Genomic DNA, 15,580 nt, shown 5'->3' on the forward strand with positions numbered 1-15,580 from the left:
ATAATAGTTCAGCCTCCTACACTCAAGAGACTAAAGGCCCAGCCTAGACCCACAATTTGAATTGAGAAAGATTTGAGAAAGATAGAAGCTGAATCTTGGTTTCATGCATTTACCGTGCATTAGTGCATTCTTATTTTCTTGTTCTCCAAATGCATGAATAAAAATGCACACACTTAGAGGATGTGTTCTCTTATTTACAATGGACATGTCCAAATTGATGGGAATGCAGCAGAGTGGATTAAGTTTATTTGTGAGCAGTCTAACTAGTCCCCTTGAACCTTCATGTGGCCATTTTAAGAGCACAAATTACAGAGTATAAAGTTACAATGAAGAGAATAGACAACTAGAACCAAGCAAGGACAGCATGAGAGCACATTTCTGTGATCCATTCAGGAGCCTGATAGGTCAGGCTTTAAGCCTGATCATGCATGCTGTCACTCTCTTGAGACTTTTCTCCAATGCGAGGAAGGAGAAGAGGACATGTTCAGGGTGCGATGGGTCTTTCAGTGTGTTGGCTGCCTTTCCAAGGCAGCAGAAGATGTAGATGGGGTCCTTGAAGTGAAGGCAAGTTTGTGTTATGTTCAGAGCAGCATTTGCTATTTTCTCTTGATCTTAAGCAGAGTAGCTGTGATACAAGTATTTTGATGGTACACATGTAGAAATTGTTGAGGGACAAGGGGAAAATACCAAACCTCTGTGGTCTTCTAAGAAAGTAGAAGCATTTGTGCACTTTTTTGACCATTATATCAAAGTGCTTACCCAAGGTAAAGACACTGGGGATGTTTATTCCTAAAAAGAATGAAGTTATCCACTTTGTCCACTTCAGCACCATTGATGTGGACAGTGGTGTGGCTTCTGCCCACTCTCCTGAAGTCACTGATCATTCCTTTGTTGAAAGATAGATTGTAGAGGCACCATCTGACTAGACTTTCAATCTCTTTTCTGTTTCCCATCTCCTAGTTATTTGAATCTCAGCCCACAACTGTGGTGTTATCAGTGAATTTGAAAAAGGAATTGGAATGGTATTTGGTTTTACAGTTGCAGGTGTAGAAGGAGTATGGTAGGGGACTGAATACACATTTTTGAAGGGGCGCTGGTGTTGAGTGTGATCATAGAAAAGATGTTGTTACCTATCTTCACAGACTGAAGTCTGTTAGGCAGCAAATCAAGGATCCAGATGCAGAGAGGGGACCTAAAGCCTAAATCTCCAAGTTCGATAGTGAATTTACAAGGGACTATGGTATTGAAGCCAGAGCTGTAATCTATGAATAGTAATCTATCAGGTCTTTTTGGTGTTCCAGGAGAGCGAGGGAGATAATGTCTCCTGTGGATCTGTTTGGACAGTAGGTAAATTAAAGTGGGTCAAAGCTGGCTGATAGGCTAGAGTTGATGTGACCAGTCTCACCACAGAGCCACCAGTTGGGTCCATCATTGTGTTTTTTCTGTACTGGCATGCTGGTGGCCTTCTTGAAATAAGTGGGGACTTTGTCCTGTCGCACAGAAAGATTGAAGACATCTATGAATACATTGCACAGACTCTTAGGACACATCCTGATAATCCATCTGTGCCAGTTGATTTCGGCAGGTTCACCAATCAGAGGGTTGATCTGAATTCAGCAACAGTGAGCATAGGTACAAAGCACGTGTAGCAATTGATGTGGATGTCACTTCTCTACTCCCTGTTCAAAGTGAGTATAAAATGTGTTTGGCTCATTGGGGAGTGTTGGGTAATTGCATCCTGTGCTGCCCAGATTTGTTTTGTACTCTGATTACCTGCATGCCCTGTTTGTTTGTGATGTTCTCTTGGGACTCCTGCTTTATGCAATGCCATCTCTTGACTTCCCTGATGATCTTGCAGTGATCGTACTTGGATATTTTGTACAGGGCCAGGTATCCTGACTTGAATGCCTCTAACCTGACATTCAGCAGCGAGTTCCTGCATGGTTTCTGATTAGGGAATCCCTTGACCATCTTCTTGGTGATGCAGTCTTCTACATACTTACTGATGAAGTGAGTGACAATGGCAGTGTACTTATCGAGGTGGCTTGCCAATTCCTTGATGCAGATAGGCACCCTTGGACCACCAATGAATGCCTTTCATCACTGGAACCTCCCTCCTCAGCTTCTCAGGTAGCATCAACACAACCTGTCCAAGTGTGAGTGTGAGGTGAGAAGAGACTCTGACAATTTCTGTCCCCAGTTCCTTGAATTCGCCATGGTCTTAAGAGAATGTGAATAGAAGGGGGAGATCGGTAACTGTCGTCATAGATTGCTAGTCAAAGTATTAACTATTAAGTCAATTTCTAGTGATATTCTAGAGAATAGATGCTGGAATCTTATGAAATAACACTGAGAAACTGGGGGGGGGGGGGTCAACATATCAGGTAGTATCCATGGAGAGTAATGGTTTCAATAAAGGGTCCTGACTTGAAGCATTGACTGTCCATTTCTCTCCATGGATGTTGCCTAACTCATTGAGACCATCAGCATTATTTGCTCCCAAAGTAAATATATTGATTTGAGAAATAAATAATGATGGAAATTTCAAAGATATTGGTTATAATCTTTCAAACATCTTCAGATATAGGTTTATTGCTTGAGAAATGATGGATTGCACTCTTGTTAGACCCTTATCCAAAAATAATGATAAATTCTGTAATTACTGCTAAATTTAACATTTGTGATGAAGAAACATTTAGAAACAATGATCGGAGACGGAGTTCACAGACTCTTGGATAGTATGGATCACTTAGATAAAGCCAGCCTGGACTTGTTAATGGAAAAGCATGTTTCATTAACTTAATAATGATTTTTAGTGAGACAAAAAAAGGACTTTGACGGAAATGTGGTGGATGTGAAATTTCAAAATACTTTCGATAGACTTAGCTAATCATCAAGATTGAAGCACATGTCAATAGTAGCAAAGATGAAAAATTATATAATAGAAAAAAAAAGAGAAATGCAATGAATTAATGTCCTCAGATCTGAGGAAAGTGTCCCATGGTAACTCAAACCTTGAAAGCACTGTGAATTGTAGAGAAGATTGTAATTGGTGGTATGAAAGATTCTGTCCATTTGAAGTGAAACTTTTGATGTAGTTGGCCAGGTTCAAGGAAGGAATAACTGTGGGATAACTGTAGTCAACCATAAAGTGAGCAGATTGAAGAGTAAAAATGATACAGCATTTACCTCATAGATTACAAGGCAACATCAAAGAAATGAATCACAGAATGATAAACTGAGGGCCATTTATCATGTACATGCTGGATCCAGGGAAGCATTGTCCAATTAGTCACACTTGCCTGTTCATCACCAAAACTCTGAAACTTTTTCCTTTTGAACTATTTATCCAATTTCCTTTGCATGTTATTTTTGATGCTTCAGTATGGTGAATTCTGAATCGCTGAAGCTTGCTCAATTTAATTTACTCCTCTTTGGATATTTCAGTGCACCATACTTCTTTGCCATTTGTCATAAATAATTACCCTCTGGTCAGTGACTGTCTTGCCAATGGAAATAACCTTTGACCTTGTAATGTGATTCAAAATATTATTACAATGTTGAATACCATGGAGTGTTGTCTCCTGCCTTGTCAGGTGATATGTGCGTCATTAGTTCCAATTATGCCTTACAAAATGTTGGTGAATCTTGGCAGATGCTGTTTGGAACAGCAGACATGCCCTATCCTCAATTAATACATTGTAATAGTTCATTTTGCTCCCAAGTTTGTTTTATAACTTTGTCTTTCTATGTCTTTAGTTCTTACCATTGGTTACTGTTACTGTTGATTTATTTTCATGAACAATATCTCCCATATTAATTACAATCCTCTTCCTGAAGTTGCCCTATCTCGTTTAAAGACCATTATCACTTCAGATATATAACTGCTAATCATTATCAGTTTGCCTGAAAAAAAAGAAACAGAAATTGCAGCTGCTAGAATTTGATGTGTACAAAAATACAAAAATGAGCTGGAGAGACTCAACAGGTCAGGCAGCATCCATGGGGCAAGATTGCCAAAGTTTCAGGTCAGAATCCTTTATCAAGGCTAAAGTTGGAAGGGGACATCAAGAAAATAAACAGAGGTAAAAGGGAGACGAGAGGAGCTGAGGTGTACCTAACAAGTTGATAGGGTACAGGACTGAAGAAGGTGGAAGACAAGCAGGGGAGGAGAGCACTAGGAAGGGAGAGGGGAAGTTAAAGAGAGAATTAAGAACAGGAGCAGGAAAAAGACTGTTTCCAACTGGTAGAGGTGGTGGTTACCCAAAATTTTCAAATTTAATGCTCATGCCATTGGATTTAAGCTGCCCAGGAGGAATATGATATGTTGTTCCTTGAGTTTACATTTGGACTTATCCTGACAATGGAAATGGATCTGTCTATCACAGCTAAGGTTCTGTTAAGGCACAGCAAAACTAAATTCTTGGGGTAATATAGAACTTCCTCCTGAAAACATCCCTTTAACTCTGGGTGGAAGAATAAGAAGACCTCAATATGCTTCCCAGTTCCCTTCCAAACACCCACATTCCCTGCTAGAACCTAAAACAGTATCTAAGAAATCTAGATTTTACAGCAGAATCAGATTTTAAATCAAATGCCTTGCATCCATTCAGAGGCCATTCATTGTCTGAACACAATGCATATAACAGATTAAAAAGTAGCAGATGTTGTGAAAAATAGCATCTTATTTTCTCTCACTGTTGTATTGAGTAATGTTACTACCACATCTACTCTCTTTCTTACATTACTATTCCTGCTGTGATGGGATTATAATGACAAAACAAGGAAACAGTTCACAAGATCACAAGATAAAGGGAACAGAAGTAGGCCATTTGGCCCATTGAGTCTGCTCTGCAAATTCACCCTGACCTAAACTGTTCTCACTTCTAGTTCCAATTTCCTGCCTTGGTACAGGTTTGAACATAATGTCACAGAGCTAAAAAAGAAAGCAGGCAATATTGCACGGTGTAAGACTGTTATTTAGTTTTTTTTAAATATTGCTTCACCAATTATTTCAGTACCACATTTTACCTCTAGTCTTATTTTAAGAACAATTTGAATTTTATTTAGCATTTTCTAACTGTTCTGTTTATGATTTTTAAAAAATTAATTCTTCAAATAATCGTCTTTCTACACCAAATTAAAAATTAGCACAACTTTGTTTATCAAGGTTCCAGTTTCCTTTTATTGTCACATAATACATAAAAAATGTAATGTACATCATATATTTCAACTTTTGTCTGCCATAAGCCAAACATGAGAGTCACCATGAGTATTGCCCAGTGCCCCTAAAAATAAGAGAGGGCGAAACAAAAGACAGTTCATTCAGAAACACAGATGCTAAAATTTAAAAATTCAATGTTCATGCCATTGGAGGAATTCCTTGAGTTTACATTTGGCCACTTCCATAGATTTATCTCCAGCACTCCCTCAGTTGCACAGGAATCCATCAGCATCACAGGCCATTCGGATGCACAATATTTGACTGTTTATCTTAGTGTAAGAACAAATTGAACTTGGTTTAGTATTTTCCAACTATTCTGTTCATCATTTTAAAAAATAACATTTTTCTCATTCTTCTTTCCATACTGAATTTAAAAATTAGCAAGACTGTTTTTGGATAACTAGGGTTTGCTGACATACTGCAGATTTATTTTCATGTTTGATGTTTGGAAGGCTGGAAGATGTGGCATATTGAAGGCATGTTCTTTGGCTAAATGGAAAAACATCTCTTTGTCAACAGTGAACTCTTGTGAACTCATCAAAAGCAAAAATAAATTGATTCTCTTTCAGGCGAATATGACTGTATCAAAACAAGTTTATGTCATAATTTGTGGATCACTTGTAAGGTCTGATTTGGAATATTTTGTAATGTTTCAGACACCCTGCCTTCTAATACATCATTCATCTTCAAAGGATGGACCTAGGATTTGATACCTCACTGTATGGGGTGGTTTAGGAAGAAACTTGTTTCTATTAGAAACATATATGAGAAGATCTAAAGCATTACTTGATTTTGATAATCTATACTTCTAGATAAGTCTGAACTCTGGCCATAAAACCACAAAAAAGACTTAAGATTGGAAAGTTTATTGTTCAACTAAAATATTGGATACATGGATCATATTTTAATCCTCAGTCCTCAAGTGCATGTTACATCATAGCTTTGAGTTTGAGTTGGAAGAAATTTTCAGTAGGAACAAAATTGATACTGATAAATCTGAAAGTACAATGTTGGCTAAACAATGCATTGCCCATACCCTGAAAAAAATCACAGCAATAAAAGGGGATAGGGAGAGATAAGGTTCCTAATTAGTGACCCGTCCAAATTAAATATGTGCAGGGAGACCCTTCATAACAACTTCGAATGAGAAATAAAATAAAGTACTGGTTCCAGAAAAGGTGGTGCGGAGGACAGGTGGATTACCTCTGACAGGATGCAGCCATGGGGGGCCATGAGGATGAGATGTAGGTGTTACCCAGTCAATTGCATCGATGAGGCCATGATTGTAAAATACAGACAAAGAACTGTCACCAAGGGTTCTGGGACATACCCAAAAGCTCAGGCAATTCTGATGGAGAGAGAGGGAAACTGAACGAATATCACCTCTGGATGATGACTTGCTGCAGAATTGACCAATTCCAATGAGTTGACGAAGTTGAAGATTGAGTCCAGAAGGCTGTAAGTGCCCAAATTAAAAATGGGGTGCTGTTCCTCAACTTTCTTCGATGTTTCTGACCTATCAGAATATTTTTTTCTCCATGATCTTATAAGCTTGCTTTAAATGACCTTGCTCCATGATAAGAAATAGAAACAAGGAGAATATTTCCCAACTGATCAAAAAATAAGGAGATCAAGCTACAAACTGAAAATCATGACAGAGGCAATCAGTTCCTTCAACCAAGTATCATTAAAACATGATTGGAAACAGGGCAAGAAATTATAAGTACTTTTTCTGTAATCTACAACCAGTGGTTTGAAATGCTAAGAGATGTTTTGTTTAGAATAGCAGATGCAATTGAATAGTGGTAAATTGGGATGGAAAGGTATTTCGGAGTGTGACAATAAAGTGGATATTCAGGAATTACATTGACAGAACTTTTCCATAAGTAATTAATTGCTTGCATTGGATTATGGTGGCTAAATTGTTTATTGCCTGTGGAAGATGTTGGCTTGATTAGTCTTTCTAAAACAATGTTCAATATTATTTTGTACCACATTAGTTACTACTAAAATAATCACTTGAAAAATACACTTTCCAACTTACAGTACTGTTGTATATTTCCAGTGAGTATCATTGATAATCTCAAGGGAAAAGATTGTGCAGTCTGCTCAGACAAACTGAAACAGATGATGATAATGCAAGATATTTCAACAGGGAGAATGAATTATGGTAGTTCTTTCAAGAGTCTGAGAGCTATAATTGATGAGAACAGCAGTTGCAAATGAGTTATGTTTCTTTGCAAATTTGAGTTTGCCATCACTGCAATGAATATATTTAAAACCACAATGAAAAGAGTTTATGTTTGCATGCACTTCCTCTAGTCAATTATACAGGATGCTGTTACAAACTTTAAAATGTTTTTGTTTGCCTTTGGGATGTTTACATATTTAAATCATCAATTCTTAGCCGAGTGGAATCTCCAGTCATAACTACAGTCTATTAATTTAAACAAGTTCTTGCTGCTGGAATAGTAATGAGTGATTCTTCAATCCTAATCTCAGTATTCAAAGAAAGATTTATCTTGGCAACATCTTGATGTGATGAATACGACAACATTCATATCAAGAAATCACAACATTGAGGAGCTAAGTTATAGGGAAAGGTTGAATAGGTTTGGATTTTATTCCCTAGAGCATTGGTGAATTAGAGAAAATTTGATAGAGGTATATAGAATTATGAGGAGTAAATGATAGGGAAAATGCAAGAAAGCGTTTTCTACTGAGGTTGGGTGAGACAAGAATGAGAGGACATGAGTTCAGGATGATATGTGAAATGTTTAAGGGGAACATTTAGGGGAACCTCTTCACTCAAACAGTGGTGATAGTGTGGAACAAGCTGCCAACAGAAATGTTGGACAAAAGTTCAATTTTAACAATTAAGTGAAATTTGAATAGGTACTGTATAGGTCTGGAGGGCTACAATTCAGATGCATGTTGATGGGACTTGGGGATAAAATATTTCAGCATGAACTAGACGGCTCAAATGGCCTATTTCTGGACAGTAGTTTTCCATGGTTGTATGGTTTTACAGCATTCTTACTGTAACACAGCACTTCAACATCTTTAGTAATTCATAGAAACATTAAAAATAGAAGCAGGAGGAGGTCATCCAGGAATTTCGGCCTGCTGCATCAATCACGATAATCATGGCTGAACGTCAGCTTTGGTATTCGGTCTGCCTTCTTGTAATATATTGATTCCTTTGCCGCTGATGAATCTCCTTCTTGAATACATTTAATCACTTGCCCACCGTTATCTCCTGGGGAGAGAGTTCCACAATTTAGCCACAGACATTAAATTCTCCGAGAATAAATGCAATTTTCTAAAGTGGAAGCAGCTCTGATTTCTGTTCTGACCTAATATTCAATGAGGCACATGGAAATTGCTTATAAAAGTGGAAGATGCTTCAGTAAGTATTTTTCTTATCTAAGTAGTGAAGTCCTTCAGAGAGTCACTGAAGACATTTTAGGCTGAATGGGATAAATCCATGCTCTATAACGTTATGAAATCAGTGTCTACAAATTGTGATCGTGTGGTCTGTTTTCTTAGGAAATCAGGGACGATCGAGATCGATCACGATTAGATTCCATGGTACTGCTCATAATGAAATTGGATCAGCTTGATCAAGACATTGAAAATGCTCTCAGCACCAGCTCATCTCCATCCAATACTCCGACTATTAAAAGAAGGCATATTCCTGTGAGCATATTTTGTTTCCAATAACAATTTAATATTATATTTAAGCATTATTTATCACAACCACATCTTGTTTATATTGTGAATGTTACTTTACAAATTTTGAAACATTCATCTCATGATGCAAATTCCAACACGATCTAAGCATTTGTTCTGAAAAGGATCAGATTTAGTCTTGTGTATAAAGGAAATTCTGACAATTTTGAAGAAACTATTTGTTCTAACTTACTATATACAATGTTACTTTGAATTAAAATAGCAAAGAGTGCTTCTTCAAAAGCTATTAATTTCATTTTACAACATTGAATAGCATCACTTTTTAATGGCACCATTTCAACTATATTCTCAAATGTAAAACTGTTACGTCATTTGCCTCTTGAACTTGTGCACTGGCAAGGGGGTGATGTCACCACAAAAACATTAGTGTTTACAGATGTTGACATAGACCTCTTGCATGGTCTCCTAGGAAAGGAAATGGGAGTGAAAAGTTGTAGTACTTAAAGGACATGTGGCGTCATTATAAAAATCTGCTGAAACTTCAACACATCTATCAGATTTTATTGAGTTCCATAGTTTATATATCCATACATATACACATTAAATTATTTGCTTCATAAGTACTTACGTCATACAGAGCTGAATAGAATGTTATTATTTAATGCCTATTTCATATTAGTGCTACTTGAAGGAAATAGATGGTGAAGAAATTCCAGTGCATCCTAATGGCTGTTGGTCCACCACCACTAACAGCACCATTTCCTGCTATCCGAGAAGTCAGGTGCCACTGAACCACTGTGCGCTGTTTTCATTCAATCTAAAATGATCACAATGATATCCTCTCCAGAACAACTTAATATCAACCTCATTTAAATGTCAAAGCAATTTAATATTGTTCACCTCAAGCAGTTTCTTTTTGCAAGTTTTTACCACTTTACAGTTATTGAGTCATATATTGCAGAAACAGGCCCTTCGGCCTACTGTGTACAAGACAACCATCACAAAGCAATGACAGCACTTAATCTGTCGTCTTTTGTGCCTTGGCCTTTCAAGAATTTATCTAAATACTGTACTTCAAAATCTTCACAGTGTGACTATTTGATGGATTATATAACAATCTAGTAGGCTGCCCTTAAACTCTCCCTTTCAGTTTTGAGTAAAAAGATATGGGTTGGATCAGACTGAATCTGACCCCGTTGCCTGAATTTGCCTCCATCAAGCCTGACCCAGATGAGAAGAATCACTGAACCTGAGAATTATCCTGCAAAATAGAACAGACTACAATGATGACTAGGCCCCAGGCCAAGAATCAAGAGCACCTCCACTCCCCCCCCCCCACCCAGCAACACCCCTCTACCACCCCCCACCCCATTTCCCCACCAGAATTCACTGACCTTTGAGGACCTCGGCACAAAACCCTAGAGGGATAGGGGGCATGGGTCTGCAAGTGGTCTGAGCTCAGATGGGCAACTTGGACACCATGGACAAGTTGGGCTGAAGCACCCTTTTCTGTGCTATGACTCTATGGTGCTATGACCATCAAAGGTCTTTGAACAATAAATGTTGGATATTTTAAAAATGTTCTAGACTTAAATAGTTTTAAAATGGTGTAGAAATAATTTAATTAACAATTCTAAACTAATCAATATTAAGATAAAATATTGATTCAGAAATAAACTGCTTGCCTGCCCTTACTACTTAATTCATGTGAATGAGTTCACTCTACTAACACCAGCCCCTGCGGGGCCAGAGGTGAAGCACATTGTAGTCCCTCAGTTCTGTGCTCTCCTATCAGTTTGTCTCTGATCTGTGGACCGAGATGAGCAGCTACTGAAATCAGAACTGAGCTGGACACCAAGAAAGAAACTGCCAATAAAAGCATCAGCCAGAGGCAAACCAAATCTGACTCACATTTTTTGAAGCACTTAGCCCCCATTTTTGATTGCTGAAACTCGTAGTAAAGGCACATTCTGAATATGATGCTTATTATCTTATCAAAAATATAATCCTCTTAAGATGAATGATATTCCTTGGCCATCACCTTTTGCGTTGTCTCACACAGCCAAATGATATAAGATTCAAGAATTTCTCATTCACCTCAGAACTTCACAGTTTTTACGCCATGTCAATTTTCAACTTGCCACAAAGAGCAGCATAAAGTAAACCAAGCATCTTGTCCTGATCTTGTGGTGGTGTTCAAAAAAAAACGGGAGTAGCAGTCACAAATCCCAGTGAACTGAATTCTTATGCTATTTCCAGCATTCATCCTGTTGGAATGTGCAGACTTGTGACTCCAGCTGGAGTTAGGATAAGGCATGCATATCATCACATTACATGTCATTTCTTCTAGCTTTACTGTGCTCTTGAATGTGATGTGACATTGGCTATGATTAAAGTTATAACACAGAAGGCCATTCGGCCCAATATGATGATCCATCTTCAAATGAACAAAATTATTTGTCACAGCTGAATGACAAATTATTGTCCTCAAGTCACCTTTTGATGTTCGCCTTTGTTTCTCTTATTTACTGTAGTAAATCTCCTTTAATATTTAAAATGCAAATTTGAAACTGAGTATGGCCAACACAGAGGAGATCAAGAGAAATGGATAAAGTTGTGGGAAATGGGGGTCAGCGACATGGATTAAAAAATATGCTCAACAAGGCAGGGATGGGAGGAGTCACGTGATGGAGTAGTGGCTGGACGGTGAACTCCAGCCCTCTCCAGAAAAGTCGGGAAAAACAAGAGAAAATACAAAGGCACAGAAATAAAAGTTAAAGAAAAGTGAGTATAAAGGTGGAAAGAAGATGGCGACAAAAAAAGAAAAATCAAAATCAACGGTAAGAAGAGAGGAAGAGAAGACAACGGAGGAAGAAAGAGAAGGCCTTACCTGTCCAAAGAGGCCCGATGTGGAGAGAGAAGCCCGTTTCCTCAGGTCGGTAGAAATAGGACTACAAAAATGGCTCGCAGAGCCGAGTAAAAGTGCGCAACCGTGCATGCGCGACTCCTCGCGCATGCGAGATGCGCATGAAAAAAAACACACCGACGGGAGGGGGGACCAGCTGGGGAGTCGATCTCCACAGCCGGCAATGACAGCTGCAGAACACCTGCAGCAAGAAGAGACCACAGAAGACAATGGAAACAAGAAAGAAGAGAAGAAAAGGGCAACAAAGAAACAACAGATGGCCAACCCAGAGGAAGAAGAAGAGGAAGAGTACAGTGAATTAGAAGAAGAAGGGAAAGGCAAGGTAAAGGATATACTTTCTCTTGTTAGAGGATACATGGAGTCATTTAAAGAATGGCAAACACAGGAATTTAATGATTTAAGAAGAAGAATAAACAACACAGAAGAGAAAGTGAATAAAATAGATATGACCTTAACAGAAATGGGAAAGAAAATGGAAAAGATGGAAGAGCGGGCAGTAGCAGCAGAAATGGAGGTAGAAGACTTAAAAAAGAAATTGGAGGAATCTAATAAAAAAACTAAAGAGACACAAGAACTACTAGCTCAAAAAATAGATATAATGGAAAATTATAACAGAAGAAATAACATAAAGATAGTGGGCCTTAAGGAAGATGAAGAAGGCAAGAATATGAGGGAGTTTATAAAAGAGTGGATCCCTAAGACCCTAGGATGTCCAAAACTACAGCAAGAAATGGAAATAGAAAGGGCACATAGAGCATTGGCCTCTAAACCACAACCACAACAAAAACCAAGATCTATTTTAGTAAAATTCCTAAGATATACTACAAGAGAAAAGGTACTGGAGAAGACAATGGAAAAAGTAAGAGAGGGCAACAAACCACTGGAGTATAAAGGGCAAAAAATCTTCATTTATCCAGATATAAGTTTTGAACTCCTAAAGAAGAGAAAAGAGTTCAATACAGCAAAGGCGATTTTATGGAAGAAAGGGTATAAATTTATACTAAAGCATCCTGCGGTATTGAAAATATTTATTCCAGGACAACAAAACAGACTATTCTCGGATCCAGAAGAAGCACGAAAATTTGCAGAACAATTACAAAAATAGACTAAGGGATGAAGACGGGTAATGAGAGTAAAAATGATCACGATTGATATGTATGTGGGTAAAGACAAAAATAGACTGAGGGATGAAGACGGGTAATGAGAGTAAAAATGATCACGATTGATATGTATGCGGGTAAAGAGGTATAAGAGTGAATAGAGACAAGGTGCATACGTGAATGTATCTGTACTTAGAGGAAAATATAGATAGTATAGACAAGAATTAATAAGGGAAGGTAATGGAATAGAGAGAATAAGGAGGGAATTAAAAGAGTGACCTTTGTGACATATGAAAAGTGAAATCTTTTCTGGGGGGGCTGGGTGGGGGAAAATAGCGGTCACTGCAAAATCAGTTGACGGTTGCGAGTGGATTCGCAAATCCAAATGGAGAGGGGAGATGTGGTTGTCCGACAAGGGATAAAGGACAACTCAGGAGGGGAAGGGGAGATTGGGGATAAAGAAGATAGAAATAGGAGAATAAGGAAAATGTTGGATGTTGTAGGAATGTTGTCTTATAAAGAGTTGAAAATAAGAAAACAGAAATGGAAAAGGAGGAAAGGTAATGATGGAAAAACGGAAAGAGAAGATAAACAAAATATAAAATGGCTACGCTGAACTATATGACTTTAAATATTAATGGAATACATAACCAAATTAAAAGGAAGAAACTACTAAATTTACTGAAAAAGGAAAAAATTGATGTAGCATTTGTCCAAGAAACACACTTAACTGAATTGGAGCACAAGAAATTAAAAAGAGATTGGGTAGGACATGTAACAGCAGCATCGTATAATTCAAAAGCAAGAGGAGTGGCTATATTAATTAGTAAAAAGGTGCCATTTAAAATAGAAGAGGAAATAATAGATCCAGCAGGGAGATATGTTATGATAAAATGTCAGATATATTCGGAGTTTTGGAATCTACTTAATATATATTCACCTAACGAAGAAGATCAAAAGTTTATGCAAGATATCTTTTTGAAGGTAGCTAATACGCAAGGGAACATACTAATAGGAGGGGATTTCAACCTGAATTTGGATCCAAATATGGATAAAACGGGGAAAAAAATTAACAGGAAGAACAAAGTAACCAAATTCATAATTAAATCAATGCAAGAAATGAAACTTTTGGATATATGGAGGAAACAAAACCCAAAAGAAAAGGAATAAGATCATTTGAAAATACAACTATGGTATATAGAAATGAATAAATGTATTCCATTAGAAAAAATAACATATAGTTTAAGAAATAATATTGAAATATTCAAACAAGTATGGGAGCCTTACATTAAATACAATAGCGAAAACCTACCGGGGACAAACATTACCTAAGTTGATGGAAGGAGAAGGAAAGAAAAGAATGGACTCAGTAGAATTTCTGGTGTATTTTTGTTGAATGACAACATTGTCTGACTGACTTAATGCGACCTAGATTGTATACCTAAAATGGATGAGAGGGGGGGTAGGGGGGTGGCTTGGGAGGAGGGAGGGTGGGGGAGAAAAAGTCACTGTATATGTGTGAAAAAGAAAAAGTGTATATCATGGCTAATGTGATTTATGGTGTGAAAAATAAAAAATTTAAAAAAAAACAAGGCAGGGATTAATTTATTCAATGTTAAAGTGATTCCCAGCAACATTAATCTTAATTAACTGGGAAGATTGGCAAATGGAGGGTCATGAAATGGATAGAACACATTCTAGCAATACACTAAAGTCAGGAGATGCTTGTTGCTGTGAATATATGCCTGCGTGCATATGACATTATCACATATGACATCATCACGTATATATATTGTGGGCTGCGGGGAACCATTTTAATTTAGTAATAAAGAATGAATGAAGCACCACACCTCCACGTGCCAGTGTATTTCTATAACTAGAAAACACATCAGATTGGCGACGAGGATCGGAACGAACTTCCTCTATGCTTCAAATGTTGGAGAGAAGATTTAAAGAGGAAACACAAGGCTACCACAGCAGTGAACCCCACAGTCTGAATACAGAGAACAAAGGAAAAGAGGCGGGAAAAATGACTCAAAATGGCAGAAGGACAGTTTGGAAAATTCATGGACTCAGAAGAAGATTGGTATGACTATCTAGAAAAATTTAATCAACACTGTCGTGACCATAATATTACCAACACACCAGTTTTGAACCATAAATGAAGCTGTTTCTGAGACAAGTGGGAAGCAAGATACTTAAAGTGATAAAATCTCTGTTAGCACCTGAAAGACTAGGTACAAATCTTATGCAAAATTTTTTGTTATAATAGGAGCACATGTATGTCCCAAACCACTAGTTATGGCAGAAAGACAAAAATTTTATTTTAGGAAGTAGAAAACAGGTGAATCTGTAAGTGAATATTTGACTGGATTGCTTAGTCTATGTGAGTTTGTTGCATTCCGAAACAAAGCATTAACATGGCCTGTTTCTGAGCTGTAAACGGTTATATGGTTATATGTTTATAAATTGGTTAGTAATGACTTTAGCAGATCGCAGTGCCAGACAGTAATAGTTAAGAACAAAAGATGTCACCCTTAACTGTCCTTCTGCCATTTTGAGTCATTTTTCCCACCTCTTTTCCTTTGTTCTCTGCATTGAGCCTTGGGTTTCAAGATGGCCAATAGCAATTTAGAC

The 15,580-nt window shown here is 37.6% G+C and overlaps 1 protein-coding gene across 1 annotated transcript in view; it reads left to right on the forward strand.

The window, feature by feature from the left end:
* The window catches only part of dlc1 (DLC1 Rho GTPase activating protein), a 477,663-nt gene that overhangs the window by 106,528 nt on the left and 355,555 nt on the right, over positions 1-15,580 (forward strand). Inside the window, exon 3 of the mRNA XM_069924597.1 lies at positions 8,774-8,923. Within this exon, the coding sequence (XP_069780698.1) occupies positions 8,774-8,923 (150 nt within the window). The remainder of the gene's footprint in view (positions 1-8,773; positions 8,924-15,580) is intronic.

Source organism: Narcine bancroftii, chromosome 3, assembly GCF_036971445.1.
Source record: "Narcine bancroftii isolate sNarBan1 chromosome 3, sNarBan1.hap1, whole genome shotgun sequence".
Taxonomy (NCBI): Eukaryota; Metazoa; Chordata; class Chondrichthyes; order Torpediniformes; family Narcinidae; genus Narcine; species Narcine bancroftii.